The sequence below is a fragment of the Orbicella franksi genome, chromosome 10 (assembly GCF_964199315.1).
Source record: "Orbicella franksi chromosome 10, jaOrbFran1.1, whole genome shotgun sequence".
NCBI classification, from domain to species: Eukaryota; Metazoa; Cnidaria; class Anthozoa; order Scleractinia; family Merulinidae; genus Orbicella; species Orbicella franksi.
The window spans coordinates 21,780,902-21,794,941 of NC_138154.1; the positions used below are offsets into that span (position 1 = coordinate 21,780,902).

General features: G+C 40.1%; 1 protein-coding gene and 1 pseudogene across 1 annotated transcript in view; one reads left to right on the plus strand and one right to left on the minus strand.

Moving 5' to 3' along the window:
* Positions 1 to 517: 517 nt before the first annotated feature.
* LOC145501746 (uncharacterized) overlaps positions 518 to 14,040 on the plus strand; it is a 43,934-nt gene continuing 30,411 nt past the window's right edge. Inside the window, exons 1-4 of the mRNA XM_081481144.1 lie at positions 518 to 643; positions 1,029 to 1,118; positions 1,448 to 1,745; positions 13,414 to 13,689. Of these exons, the coding sequence (XP_081337270.1) occupies positions 518 to 643; positions 1,029 to 1,118; positions 1,448 to 1,745; positions 13,414 to 13,689 (790 nt within the window). The remainder of the gene's footprint in view (positions 644 to 1,028; positions 1,119 to 1,447; positions 1,746 to 13,413; positions 13,690 to 14,040) is intronic.
* On the minus strand, positions 3,639 to 6,343 carry LOC145500130 (uncharacterized; annotated as a pseudogene).

Sequence of the window (14,040 nt, forward strand, 5' to 3'; positions counted from 1 at the left end):
CTACATACATATTCGTATAATTAAAAAAGACTCCCAAGGACCTGATATTCACAGTTTTCTTATTTTTTTTCTTGTTAATTAGCTACAACAACTCCAGCTCCAACAAGTGAGTAGCAATAATATCCGCGTAGGGGTTCTATTTCACTTATGTTAATACAAATGATTTTATTAAGACTCTGCGTGAGGCAAAATGAATCAGGTATCATGTGTATGCAAACGCCTTGAGGCCATTATCGAGTGTTAATTGGAAGAAAAAGAAAGTTCGAAGTGTGACGTTCTATATTTCTCGCATCTGATTGGTGGCTACACAGTCGACAAGTTAAAATAAAATTAAAGTGTTCACGGTTTTTTGACTTTCACAGTAAAAAGTTGGCCCACTTGTTTTTAGTAAGAGAACGTAGTTTATTTGTCGTAATCGACATTTTATTCGCGTGGCCTGATATAATCAGGGCTATTTAAGGCGGCTTCAGAACATTAGTAACAATCACATCATATAACAATATTTTCTTTCTCATCTATGTCGCCGTCTGGAACCGATGCAAAAGTGTCTAGCCAATCAGATATCATATCAGCCAGTGTGTCTCTTACCCCAGCTCTGTCTCTGGCAACAAGTGCGTCAACAGTTGCAGAATTGACAGTCAGGGTGATTTCATCTCGTTCAGTTCCTCGACGTACTTTAGTCAGAACGCGTCCTCGTCAATGAGAAAGGCGTTAACCTTCTCCCTTTCTCCGTTCTCTCCTTACTTTACAAAAATTACTTTAGAACATTACTACCTGTAAAACTTAGCATTAAATTGCATTCTGTGCTCTTTTTAGCTCCTTCCAGTATGCGTGATACCACCCCTATGTGTATTTGTCCTTGTGGTTCTACCCTAACTAAATCACAAAGTACTTCGTGGCTATATCATTCAACGAGTAGTGCAATCGGCACATCCAGCACTTCTGACCAGAGTCCTCCATCCTCCTACATCTTAACGACCATTGCAACCACTACATCACAAAGTATTCCGTTACTATATCATTCAAAGAGTGGTGCAATCCTTACATCCAGCACTTCTGACCAGAGTACGATCGCTGTAACCAATACAACTAGTGCCTCTGCCTCTTTGAGCTCAGCTGTATGTTATTGTCCCTGCAACACAACATCTTCGACATCTTACATGTCGTGTAAGTATGCGTATCGAAAGAGATTAGTTCACAGCCAGTTTGAGTTTTTGCGGTTTTTCTCGCATCTGATTGGTGGCTACGAAATCGACAAGTCCAAATAAAAGTAAAGTACTCACGGTTCTCTGACTTTCACAGTAAAAAGTTGGATCATTTTTTTAGTCAAAGAAAGTAGTTTATTTGTCGTAATCGCAATGTATTTTTTAATTCTTTCATTAACGAGGGTTACGAATAGGAGTCTTTGAATAAATTGTGACATACACATTCTTACGTTATTTCTTAGCCTGATTGTTTTACTGTTACAGATCCACCTGAGATCACCGTTCATCCAGAAGCCGAAACAAAATCAGAAGGAGAGAACGTAACTTTATCTTGCAAAGCTGATGGAAATCCAGTACCGACAATATCATGGACCAGAAATGGATCTCCTGTAGATCAAAGAGGGAGGATCAGTTTTTCAGCAGACAAAAAGCAGTTGACAATAACATATGTGAACAGGACAGACAGCGGAGAATACCGATGTCTGGCGAGTAACAGCCTTGGAAATGATACCTCCAATGCATCTACAGTGGATATTCAGTGTAAGTAACTGATCAAGATTGGAATAGGTTCTCATTTTAGCTGAAAAGACGTTCTTCCTTTGGCCGGATTTAACACGCAACTTGCAATTGGTTTTATGATTTATACATCTCGTTTCCAGGGTTTTCACTAGTAGGGAAAAGCCGTGGCAACGAGGTTGTGATTTGCATAGAAACATCTCATTAAGGTGTCTCGACGCGGTTGTTTTTTTAAGAAAACTTAGCATTTTCAATCAGCTTCGAATTAGTTTTCCCTTTGTGGAGTTTGTTTCCAAAATTACACGCATTACTGAAAAAAAGATTGAAGTTTGGTTAAATGTTTGTTTTAGGGTAATCGATATTAGTATTCATGGAAACGATAATACGGATCGAGTCGTTTTCCGTGAAAATTATAATATTAATCGAGCCGTTTTCAATATTTTCGAAAAAGAATTGCAAATAGAAAATTGTCCGAAAATTATATTGGGAGTGATCTAAAGAAAACTATCATCGTTTATCGTTTGCACGGAAATATAGATTGCCTTAAGAATACACTATGCCAAATTTCAATTTTTTGTCTAATAACTGGTGTAATTTGAAATCAATCCGATAAATAAAAGGGAACATCAAGAAAAACCTGGTTGAAAATCTTGGTAATGGTCCAAAAAACCTCTGTCGAGAAGCGTTTAAGGAACTTTTAATTTACTCACGATCATCAAGGATAATGACTTGAAATAATGACTTGAAATATTGACTTTTTGAAAGAGCGGTTAGTCATAAGTTAACCTCTTAAGAGTGCTTGCCTGTAAAAATCAGACAAATTCTTAAGAGTAAATGTCCGTAAAAATCAAAGATTATCGAAAAAATCGCGAACACGGCCAAAAATCGATTTGGCTCATTTTTTGCCTGTAGGTAGCCTTATATGGTAAAGTAACGGAAATGGGGTTAGATGTTTGAAATATGCACTTTAACGGGAATAAACCGGTAAAAACTTTCGGCGGGTCAATTGCCCAAATTTTACCAAGCGCGATCCTGAAATTATGTACTTTTCGGGCAGTTGTCATACGAACAAAAATGTAACAGAAGGACTTTTCTAGCTATAGAAATATAGAGTTGGACTTGCTTTATCGAGACAAAGTGATAGTTTTGTCTCGTGTTATTCCTGGAGGAGCTACATCTCTGTTAAGAGGCCACATCTTCGGCCTTTAGAAATTAAGGCAAAGGTGGCCTAGAATAGCTTGGCAAAAATACATGTGGTAGTGTCTCAAAGTTTACAATAACACTACCAAGAAGCCTTGAAAGATAGTTCTTTACGATTTGGGTTTTATTTCTTTGGGACCATTGGCAATCAAAAGATGACCGGCCACCGGCCGTATTTCGGTTAAATACTATGACGTCATAATGAGATGCATAGTAACAAAATTTAACGCGTTGTACACAAAAAGCTGTTTTGGTCAGTTACATCCTCACTGGCCGTTGAAATGACTAGAAACATATTAAAATGTCTAAAACTAAACTTTATTTTCATATACTGAGACAGGAGAAACAAATTTCGACTTTTCCTACTCTGTGAATCGCGCCATAATTCTGCATAATTCTGCACACAACAGGTTGAACAATTGAATTGCACACAACAGGTTAAATTTGCCACACAGCCGTTAGCTTACGTTTGCTTCGAATCCAGTGAACATGAATTCGAGCATTTACATCCCTTCTGTGCCTTCTGCACTCGCCAGTTTCGAATATACTGAAAATCGTCAACACAAATTGCAAGAGAAGCCACAAGTAGTGGCGAGCTCGAGTGGCTGAAATGCGATATGTAGAACTCTGCTGTCACGCAACGCCCTCTTAAAAATTGTATACGCACTGCCTTTTGAAATCAGCGGATCAGTTATTCGTGAAACGTACAGTGCTCAGTTACTTGGAAGTGCAGGTACACTCCCGGACTAATTGTGTGAGTCGTGCGATGTATGGCTTTTTCCTCTTCTCAGGTGAAATGTCAGAAATATCCAGCCCATGGTCGATGCACATGTCTCTTAGCCTATCCACTCTTAAAGTTATGAGTGTACGTTTTTGTGCAAGTTCGCAGATGTTAAGATCGAAAGATACAATCGGATGCTGAATAGCCACATCTCTCATCACATTTGCACACACAGCAGATAGATGACTCTCAGCTTCGGCGGAAATTTAGTCCTCGTCGACGTCGGCACTCTCCATGGCCACTTCTGAGACTTCACTAGCTTTTGCTTGTTACCGGCGGCTGTAACTTCTAATCGCTTCTTTGCTGAAAGAAGGCTAAAGAAGCCACTAATCTGCTGCGACGTAAGGACTTCATCAGGTTGAAATCGACGTTCCCCCGCTTGGTCTCTTGCTGAGCTCATTGCTTTCGAAACTTCCTGTAGATCGCTTTTCCGTCCACTTTGCTCCCCTTTTTGAAATTGGTCAGTTAAGAATTCGGACTGTTTCTTTGTAAAACGCACCTTTTTCTTAATTGTCTTCAAGAACCAACCCATTGGAAGAGGCGGCGAGGCGTCACTCTTTGCTTGGACAGTAACTTGAACGCTTGGAATTCGACTGCATCCCTCCGTCAGCTTGGAAGAATATTCTCTTTTAGCTCTATCGTAGAGAGTTTCCTGTTCGAGCATCATTTGGTGTTTTCCAGTATCTAGGTGTGTCTGGAGGTTTGCAAAGCGACTGTATGCTTTTACACATCCATCCTCTGGACACGGGAAAAGCATGTCATCTGGCTTATTTTGACCAATACTGCTTCGATCTTGGTTTCCGTTTTCAGTTGAGAAATCTGCTTTGACAGAGCTTTTCTTCATATGTCGATGTCTTACAATCTTGAACGGCTGTGCGCCACTTACATTCTTCGATGGGGGCTCTGGGATTTCCAATTTTTCGGACTGCTTCATGACTCCTTCGAACTTTGCCCATGGCACTACTTTACCGAAACCCACATTGAATGCTCTCCACACTCGCAGGCCAGTTTCATCGTACTCAAAATTGTTGAGTAAGCTTATGCCATCCCATTTGATATTAAAGGTGCTTGACGGCTTGGCAGCAACATAGCTTGCGTTCACTCCTGTGGTTCCTTGGCCAGATTCAATAGCTGTTTTGAGCTGTAAAGCGTTGATGACATCATTGCCTTCGTCTACGTACCTTCCAACGTCTCCTTTGATTGTTGCTGCTTTGCGATCACATACCCCCTTTCCACCTTGAGGGTCGGAGAAGTCGTTTCTTACAACAGCCACTCCTACGGCATCACCGGCCAGCTTAGCTGAGATGATTGAATTTCCGCTGTGATAACAGCCAGCGTTATCTTGTTTGTAATAAGCCATTTCCAGGTCTGGAATTTCCTTTTTCAGGGTAGTGAGGAGGTCAAGCATTATCGAAGCCACAGTCACACTGTCTTGGGCGCAGCTTTGAAATACGTGAACAAGAGTCTGCGATTCAAAGTGCTCAGAACCCTCTGACCGTCTTATGGCAACGCTAATGTGCCATGGCAATCCTCGCTTCGCAAACCAATCTGACGGTGCCTCTCGATATTTTCGGGTCATATATTTCATTGCCCAGTCCTGGACTAACAGCACCGATCAGCTGTCGAGTTTGGCTAAAACTGAATGCTTTGCCTCAGCTTGGTGGACTGAACGTAGCTGATGGGCTTTCCAGCTAATGATATCATCCCTTGCCTGTTTAATAGTATGCAGCATGTCAGCTTGATCTTCTGCTGACGAGAGCGCAATTGAACACTCATCTTCTATGGTACGCATGACTTCCTCTAACTCATAACACTGCACACATGACTCATTGTGGAGATGGTCGCAGGAGCCCCGAAATTCTGCATTGCTTGGATCACTTAGCGCATGAATTCGACAATGATCGGGAACCTCTGAGGACTCCACTACATGTACCTCAGCGTTGTATACATGTGTGTAAGCGCATTACAGTGAATTGCAAACTCTTGTTTCATGAATTAAGCATAAAGAGGACTTGGAGAGAAAGAAAAAGGTAGCCGTGTATCACAGTAAGAAGTCTACTACATCACTTCCGCAAAGGCAACGCATAATTATAAAATATGCACCCACCTTGTAGTCGCCCTTTAGGTACTGCTTCGACAAACGAAGTTGCTGCTTAATGTCCCTCGCCCATTGCCGAGTCTTGCCACGGTCAGCAAGCTTGTCTACGAGTTTCTCTAAATGATCAAATGCTTCCGCTCCTTGTGCTGAAAAGTTATCAAGTCCTTGCAGAGACTTGCGAACTGATGAAGAACACACGGCCAAAACTCTCTGTAGGGTTCTCTTACTCATAGGCTCAAAGTTGGTTTCACAGCAGTATTGTTGATACTGCTGGACAATGCGCTCTGGTATCATTGTTCTGATCACATTGGGTGTTTTTATGATCTCGCCAGTTGACAATTTCAGAAGTTTTTCCCCAAAAGGAAAATCTTGAATTACGTGTGGACTCGTTATGAAAGAAACAAAATGTTCTAATTTTACAGGTTCAATCCTCATTCTCTTTTTCTCCTGGTTTGGAAGATGAGCAGCTCTTCCATGTAACAGCCTGTGGCGTCGGGCAATGTTGTAGCGATAGCTAGTAACGGTTGGAATAAACTCTCTCATCTCCTTAAGGGATAACTTATCTGCCGTCAAAGATGGATTTGTCGTCTGGTACTCCAATGTTGCGCGTTCAAGTAGCTCTCAGCAAATGCACTAAGAAGCTCCGTCTCTTTTTCACTTCTGCCTTCGACCACAACCTGACTCTCTCTGCTTACAGCATGACGATCACAAAGCTCCGTCCACAGTTCTTGCAAATTTTCAGGTGCCAGGACATCAAGCATTGCAGATATACATTGTTGAGCTTTCCGTAGGTATCTGCGTTTAGTACGCTCGTGCGCTGTATTCCACGGCACTGATAACGTGTGACGTACTGGACTGACGTCTCGAAGCTGTAAGAAGCGATGAAGCTACACCTGGGACTCGTTGTCTAGACTGGAGCCTTCATCACTCTCTTCGGAATCTTCTTGCGGAAAAAAAGGCTCTGCCGTCTGGATGTGGAACCTTCTGGCAGTGATTCATCACCAACAGTTACAGGACAAGTAATGGCAGGAATATCAAAGTCACTCGCTTGTTCATCAACCTGACAAAAAAGTGAACACATTGCTTTGGATGGCTTCAAAATGAGATCAACCGTGTGCAAGCGCGGGGTGTCGTGTATAAAAGCGCAAGTCGCATGCGAGCTGGAAAGTAATATTCGATAATTAATTTGATTGACTGGTAACCTATCCTGATATCTTTATCCAGTTACTACTCAGTATTATTTTCCATTTGGAATATTTAGAAAAAAAGTTGAGAAGCCATATATTAATTTAAAACCTTTATTATTTGGCTATATTCTGGGATGTGATTGGCTATCTGGGCAGAGCACGCTTTTCCAATTCTTGTGCCATGTATGGTCTTGCCCAGTCGTTGACGGGCGGCAATGGCGGCATTTTGAGGATGCGCATGCAAGTTATCCTGGACACGCCCTTCTCCCGCGTGGGTTGAACCCCTGAAAAGGGCGGAGAAGGGAGAATTCAGAGAATGCGTTAAGGTTTTCCACTAAGGTTTTAACTATATTGGATGGAAATTTTTCATAAACACTTTGAAGAAACTCACTAAGCTTAGACCACATAGACCTTCTGTGATGTTTTCCACACCTCCTGTTGCACCCAAGTCCTGCGATTCTAACTGATTTTTCGTTTTTGCCAGGGACTGTCGACATCGTACACAAATTCCTTTAATATTTGGAGAGAAAGGATTAATTTGCTCTTTTCTACTTTACACATCCCCCTTGAACAAATAGCTCTGAATGTGGCAAAAGAACAAACCTAGCCCAGGAAAAAAGCCCCACAAACCTAAAATTGATTACGCAATCTGTATTTTACCTTGTCACAAGTCAGTCTTTTACGTTCCTTTCCTTTTTTCCGAGCATTGTTGGAAAGAATTCTAATATTTGTAAAATATTTCAATTCGAGTGCTCCCCTTTTGAATAAGTCTTGAAGAAGGTGAAAATGCTGAGTAAATGCCAGTGTTTGAACAAGATTCCGACGTAAAAGTATTTGCAAAAATCCTGAAAACTCGTGAGACATGAAAATAATTTTGCTGTTAAACTCGGCGTTATTTTACGCGGCAGTGAAGTGATTTGAAGTAAGGATATGAAGTCTGTGATTCCCGCCAAGTACCCCGCGTGAAATGAGAAGCTATACGGATGTTTATCCTTGCATAAAGTGAGAATAAACATTGTAATCGCTTACCTGATCCGACGGGTACGAGGTTTTTCGTAAGTTCAAAAATGTGTATTGAGTGCTGCAAACTAATTCCCCTTTCTGCTGCGGGTACTTTTTCAGATTCCTTTTTGTGACCGGAGACATCCTGAGGCACAGAACATAATCTACTAGTTCTTCTCCATCCGATTCCAAGGCTTGATCGATGTAATGGGCAAACAGTCATTTCCGAAAAATTGACGGGCTTCACGAAAATCCCGCTTCTTGCTAAGATAAGTTCTATCTCTGTCTCAACACCTGAAAACTGTAAAAAACGCTTGTGGCTTCTGATATCCTTGCTGCACGATGACAGCGATACTGTCTGAGTGGACGGATACCTTGCGCGTTCCTCTGCACCACAAACGCCACCAACAATATCAAGGAAAGAACAAGACATTTTTTTTCTGCTGGAGTTTAAGCAACCGTTATCTTCACTTCTTTCACCGACGATCATTACGCTTTTGCTTTTTGTTTACTTTCGTTAACTGGTTACATTTGTTTCCCGTGGGAAAATTAAATCGTTATTTTCGTTCCATAAAGTTTTCACTGTACGTTTTAAATTTGTGACATTTTGTTAAGTCTGTTTCTTAGTTGTATCTTTTTTGTTCATGACGGCAATATATTTGTTTAGATTTTATTCGTGTTGCAGAATGTATTGTTAGTTGATCTGGTTACGTGACAGATTATCACATGTCACGCAGTCGACACGCAGACAGGAACCTGTGCAAATCGCTAGCGGTGCCTATCGTGTTGTACGGGATCTTCTGTGTGTGGGACGTCAAAAAAATCAAAATTAGGATCAAAGTACACTAAACGAAACTGGGTTGCGACACGCTATAGAAAATGACGACAACAAGTAACTTTTAAAGTTTACTCATCACCGGCTCAGTGGCTTCAATGAGTGCGCCGGTCGGCCCCCTTTACACCAACTTGCAGAGGACAGTATTTCGAAAGTATCTTCCAAGCGGTATAATAAGGGCCTATAAAAGATTTCTAAGGTAAGGAGCTATTGATATCAAAGCAAACATAACAAGCTAAGTGCGGCTGCGACTCAAACAATGGTTTGCTTGTGTCACTGCAATGTTGATTTTGTTCATTTCAATATGGCGCCATTTACAATTTTACCGAAGTTTGGTTGGTTTGTATATTGAAACAGTAGGAGATACCAGAAAAATGAAATGATAAATTTGAAGACCTACCTTATAAGCCCTCGTGATAGTGTTGCTGGAAATTTTGAGACACTACCACATGCATTTTTGCCAAGATATATTAGGCCGGGTTTGACGTGAACTAAAAATGGCGAAGACGTCCTCTGGTAATTAACCCGTGGTTTCATCAGGAAGGACACAATACAAAAAATATCAGTATATCTTGGTAAAGGAAGGCCAACTGTATATATTTATAGCTAGACAATTCCTGCTGTCGCATTTTAGTTCATCTAAGGTCGGCCTGAAAACTACATAATTTCGAGCTCGCACGTACTCATTTTCGATCATGCAATTCATAACGGTTTATTCCCGTCAAAATGAATATTTACACAAACTAACCTCATTTCACTTTAGCTAGTACCTATAGCTACCTGTAGGCAAAAAATAGGTCGAAACGAATTTTTGACCATGTCCGCGATTTTCTTATTTTTCTTTGATTTTTAGAGACATCCACTCTTAATTTCGCGGCAAGGGTCGAAAATTCGATTTCGCTCATATTCCTATGGTAGATAGGCTAGGGTATGAGAAAACCTACTGGATAGTTTTTCTGGCAAAATATCCTTCTATTTCAAAGAAATATGCAAATTACCAAATTCCGTTAAAATCGTCATTTGACGCACCATTTTATTAAACAAGTTTGAGAGCCTCGCATGCAAAACCACATCATTCTTCCGTCTTTAAAACACTCAAATATTTTTGTGCAATGTTTAAATGTGTACTGGGTTGATTTTAGGGAATGTTGCGGTTTTTGTTGGGTGAAAAATAATTAAATTTCGAAGACTTGTATTTCATTCCCTTAAAAGTACTTCGTAAAAATAATTGATTTTCACCATGTGCGAAACCTTCAAATGTATTTAGCTTCTGGTGGTTGAATTGCAGAAGGATGGTCTACAGATTCCTGTAAAAATTTCTTTGGGCAAATGACTGTGAGCGACGCGAGAGCTTTTCAAAGTACGTTAAAAATGCAGATATTTGACCGTCCGTCGTCAAATTTCAATTTACGGGTTAGACATATATTTTAGCACGCGCCACATGTCTTGAGCTATATTAAGTTGAAATAGACACAGAACGGATAATTTCGAAATGTTCTAACCTTATTTGCTGTAAAAGGCAGGTCCAAACGCCGATTTGAAGTGTTTCCGTCACCATTCGTCGCACATAAAGCAGAAGTTTGCTTTTGTTTACACAACGTCCGATTTACATCGCCAACTGTCAACTTATTTAATGGTCGAATACCACGAATCTATGACCCTCTTTCGACACATATGATCACCACTGCATCTAAGTCACAAACGGCTAAGTGATTTGTAGATAGTTGCTTGCTTTACACTCCACCAAAACATTACGTTTGATCATCGTTTGATCTATTGCTGCTTGAATCCTTGCTTGCAGCGGTTGTTTGTTCGTCACGCAATGCTGTCATCCCATTTTATGGGCTAGGGGTAGGACAATTTCTATCCTAATACATAAGGGTCCGAAAGGCGTGGAACCACAGGGAGCACACAATCTTGTTGAGTAGGAAGAGATTAAATTAAGCAATGAAAAGAATGAATAGTTAAGCATTGCCCGTGTTGTCATCTTTCACTAGACAACGGCTACCTACACGCCCTGCGTAAATACTGTAACGCTAAACTCGTACCTAGGTCTTTTCGCGCTGTGCGATTATTTTTGGGCTACCCTCTGGGAAATGGGAGGTGGCCGCTTAATAGGGGCTGGCCACTTAATAGAGGTTGGTGTCCCTTGAATATTTTTTCACCACCGGGTTATAAATTTCTTACTGAACATGGAGTCAATTCAAGACAATCATTATAGACGTCATTCCCGGAGACCCAGGGGCAGTTAATGGGAGCGGGGAAAAGTCTAAACGGGTGAGAAAAAAGTTCGGGCGAAGACCCTTTTAGACTTTTTCCCCGCCCCCACTAACTGCCCCAGAGTCTCCGAGAATAACGTCTATCATGATTGTCTTGAATTGACTCCATGTTTACTAAGAAATTTAGCTAAATTTATAACCCGATAGTGAAAAAGTATTCAAGGTACAGAAACCTCTATTAAGCTGCCAACCCCTATTAAGCGGCCACCTCTCATTTCCCCGAGGCTAGCCCACTGTATTATATGTAAACCAAAAATAATTGCACAGCGCGAAAAGACCTAGGTACGAGTTTAGCGTTACAGTATTTACGCAGGACGTGTAGGTAGCCGTTGTCTAGTAAAAGATGACAACACGGGCAATGCTTAACTATTTATTCTTTTCATTGCTTAATTTAATCTCTTCCTACTCAACAAGATTGTGTGCTCCCTGTGGTTCCAAGCCTTACGGATCCTTATGTATTAAGATAGAAATTGTCCTACCCCTACCCCTTAAAATAGAATGACAGCATTGCGTGACGAACAAACAACGAACCGCTGCAAGCAAGGAATCAAGCAGCAATAGATGATAAATAAATAAATAAATAAATAAATAAATAAATAAATAAATAAATAAATATTTGTATAGCGCCTATCCATGCCTGCTCTAGGCGCTGTACAATTCGCCAAAATGAGCTGTACTAATCTTAATAATTAAAAATGTGCATTTAAGAAAGTAATAGAAAGTAAAAATCGCTAAGAATAATAAGTTTTCTTAAAAAGATGAGTTTTGAGTTTAGATTTAAAAGAACTTAGATTGTCACATGAGCGGATAGAAACAGGTAGACTGATCAAACGTAATGATTTGGTGAAGTGCAAAGGAAGAAACTATCCACAAATCACTTAGCCGTTTTTGACTTAAATGCAGTGGTGATCATATGTGTCGAAAGAGGGTCATAGGTTCATGGTATTCGACCATTAAATAAATTGACAGTTGGCGATGTAAATCGGACGTTGTGTAAACAAAAGCAAACTTCTGCTTTATGTGCGACGAATGGTGACGGAAACACTTCAAATCGGCGTTTGGACCTGCCTTTTACAGCAAATAAGGTTAGAACATTTCGAAATTATCCGTTCTGTGTCTATTTCAACTTAATATAGCTCAAGACATGTGGCGCGTGCTAAAATATGTCTAACCCGTAAATTGAAATTTGACGACGGACGGTCAAATATCTGCATTTTTAACGTGCTTTGAAAAGCTCTCGCGTCGCTCACAGTCATTTGCCCAAAGAAATTTTTACAGGAATCTGTAGACCATCCTTCTGCAATTCAACCACCAGAAGCTAAATACATTTGAAGGTTTCGCACATGGTGAAAATCAATTATTTTTACGAAGTACTTTTAAGGGAATGAAATACGTGTCTTCGAAATTTAATTATTTTTCACCCAACAAAAACCGCAACATTCCCTAAAATCAACCCAGTACACATTTAAACATGCACAAAAATATTTGAGTGTTTTAAAGACGGAAGAATGATGTGGTTTTGCATGCGAGGCTCTCAAACTTGTTTAATAAAATGGTGCGTCAAATGACGATTTTAACGGAATTTGGTAATTTGCATATTTCTTTGAAATAGAAGGATATTTTGCCAAAAAAACTATCCTGTAGTTTTTGTTATGCCCTAGCCTATCTACCGTAAAAATATGAGCGAAATCGAATTTTCGACCCTTGCCGAGTTATTTTTCATATTTATGGACAGGGACTCTTAAGTTCATATCATATCGACATTCTTGGAAATGAGATCTTCAAGGCTGCTACACTGGATATCAGTGCAAGTAATCGATAAAAATACTGCTGTCTGCAAGTTTGAAAGGCCCCTTGCCCCTATTGGGTTTAGCACGAAAGGAGAAACAGAAATCAGCGACTTTTGACATTTATGTTTTTAAAAATTCCACAAGAAAAATTCCTAAAATTGACATTACTGTAGTTTTCAGTTTCAGTGCCACCTCTTCAACCTTGGAAGCAAAGATCCTGTTCAAATTTAACCAATGAAAACATAGGATGTTAACTCTGCATTTCCGACAATTCATTCATCTAAGCAAGCTCCACAATGCAGAAGCAATGAGTTAGTGGCCATGTTTATCGTTTAACACTCAAACGGTGGTGGTAAATCTGCAAATACTCTGCTAGGATGGCGTCGATAGTCGCACTGTAACTTGCAAACTTAAATCCATTCAAAACATAAAATTATGCTCGTATAGTCTTGAAATGTTTTCAGTTCATGCTATCAAAATTTCTCTTCGTGACAATTATTGTCTTGTCTTATTGTTACAGATCAATCAGAGATCGCTGCCCATCCTCAAAATCAAACTAGGATAGAAGGAGATAACGTGACTCTATCTTGTAGCGTGGATGGAAATCCAGTCCCAACAATATCGTGGACCAGAGATGGATCTCCTGTAAATACAAGCGGGACGATTAGTATTTCAGATGACAAAAAACGGTTGGCAATTAGCAATGTCAAAAGAACAGACAACGGAAACTACCGATGTGTGGCGAATAATAGCCTAGGAAATGCTACATCCAATGCTGCTACACTGAATGTCCAGTGTGAGTATAGTGTCTTGTTTTGATAAATCGAAACCGAGCAGTTGGCCTGTACTGCCACCCACAAGAAATGTACAGTATTCACAACGATTGCCGAAAACCCGTAAATTCAAGCTATTCTTTTCCTTCATTAGCAACTCTAATAACCAATGCAAGGGTTATGCCCATCGCATGTGAGCTTATTACTATTACAATACCCGATTAGTGAATTTTAAACTCAAGGTCAGTCACTAATTTACCTGTACTCAGTCATCAAATATCACCGTTAATATATTTTACCAGGTATCTAAGCTTACTTTATATGTATCTCATCAACGATTACTACTTACATCAAATTTTTCTAAAATAAACCCT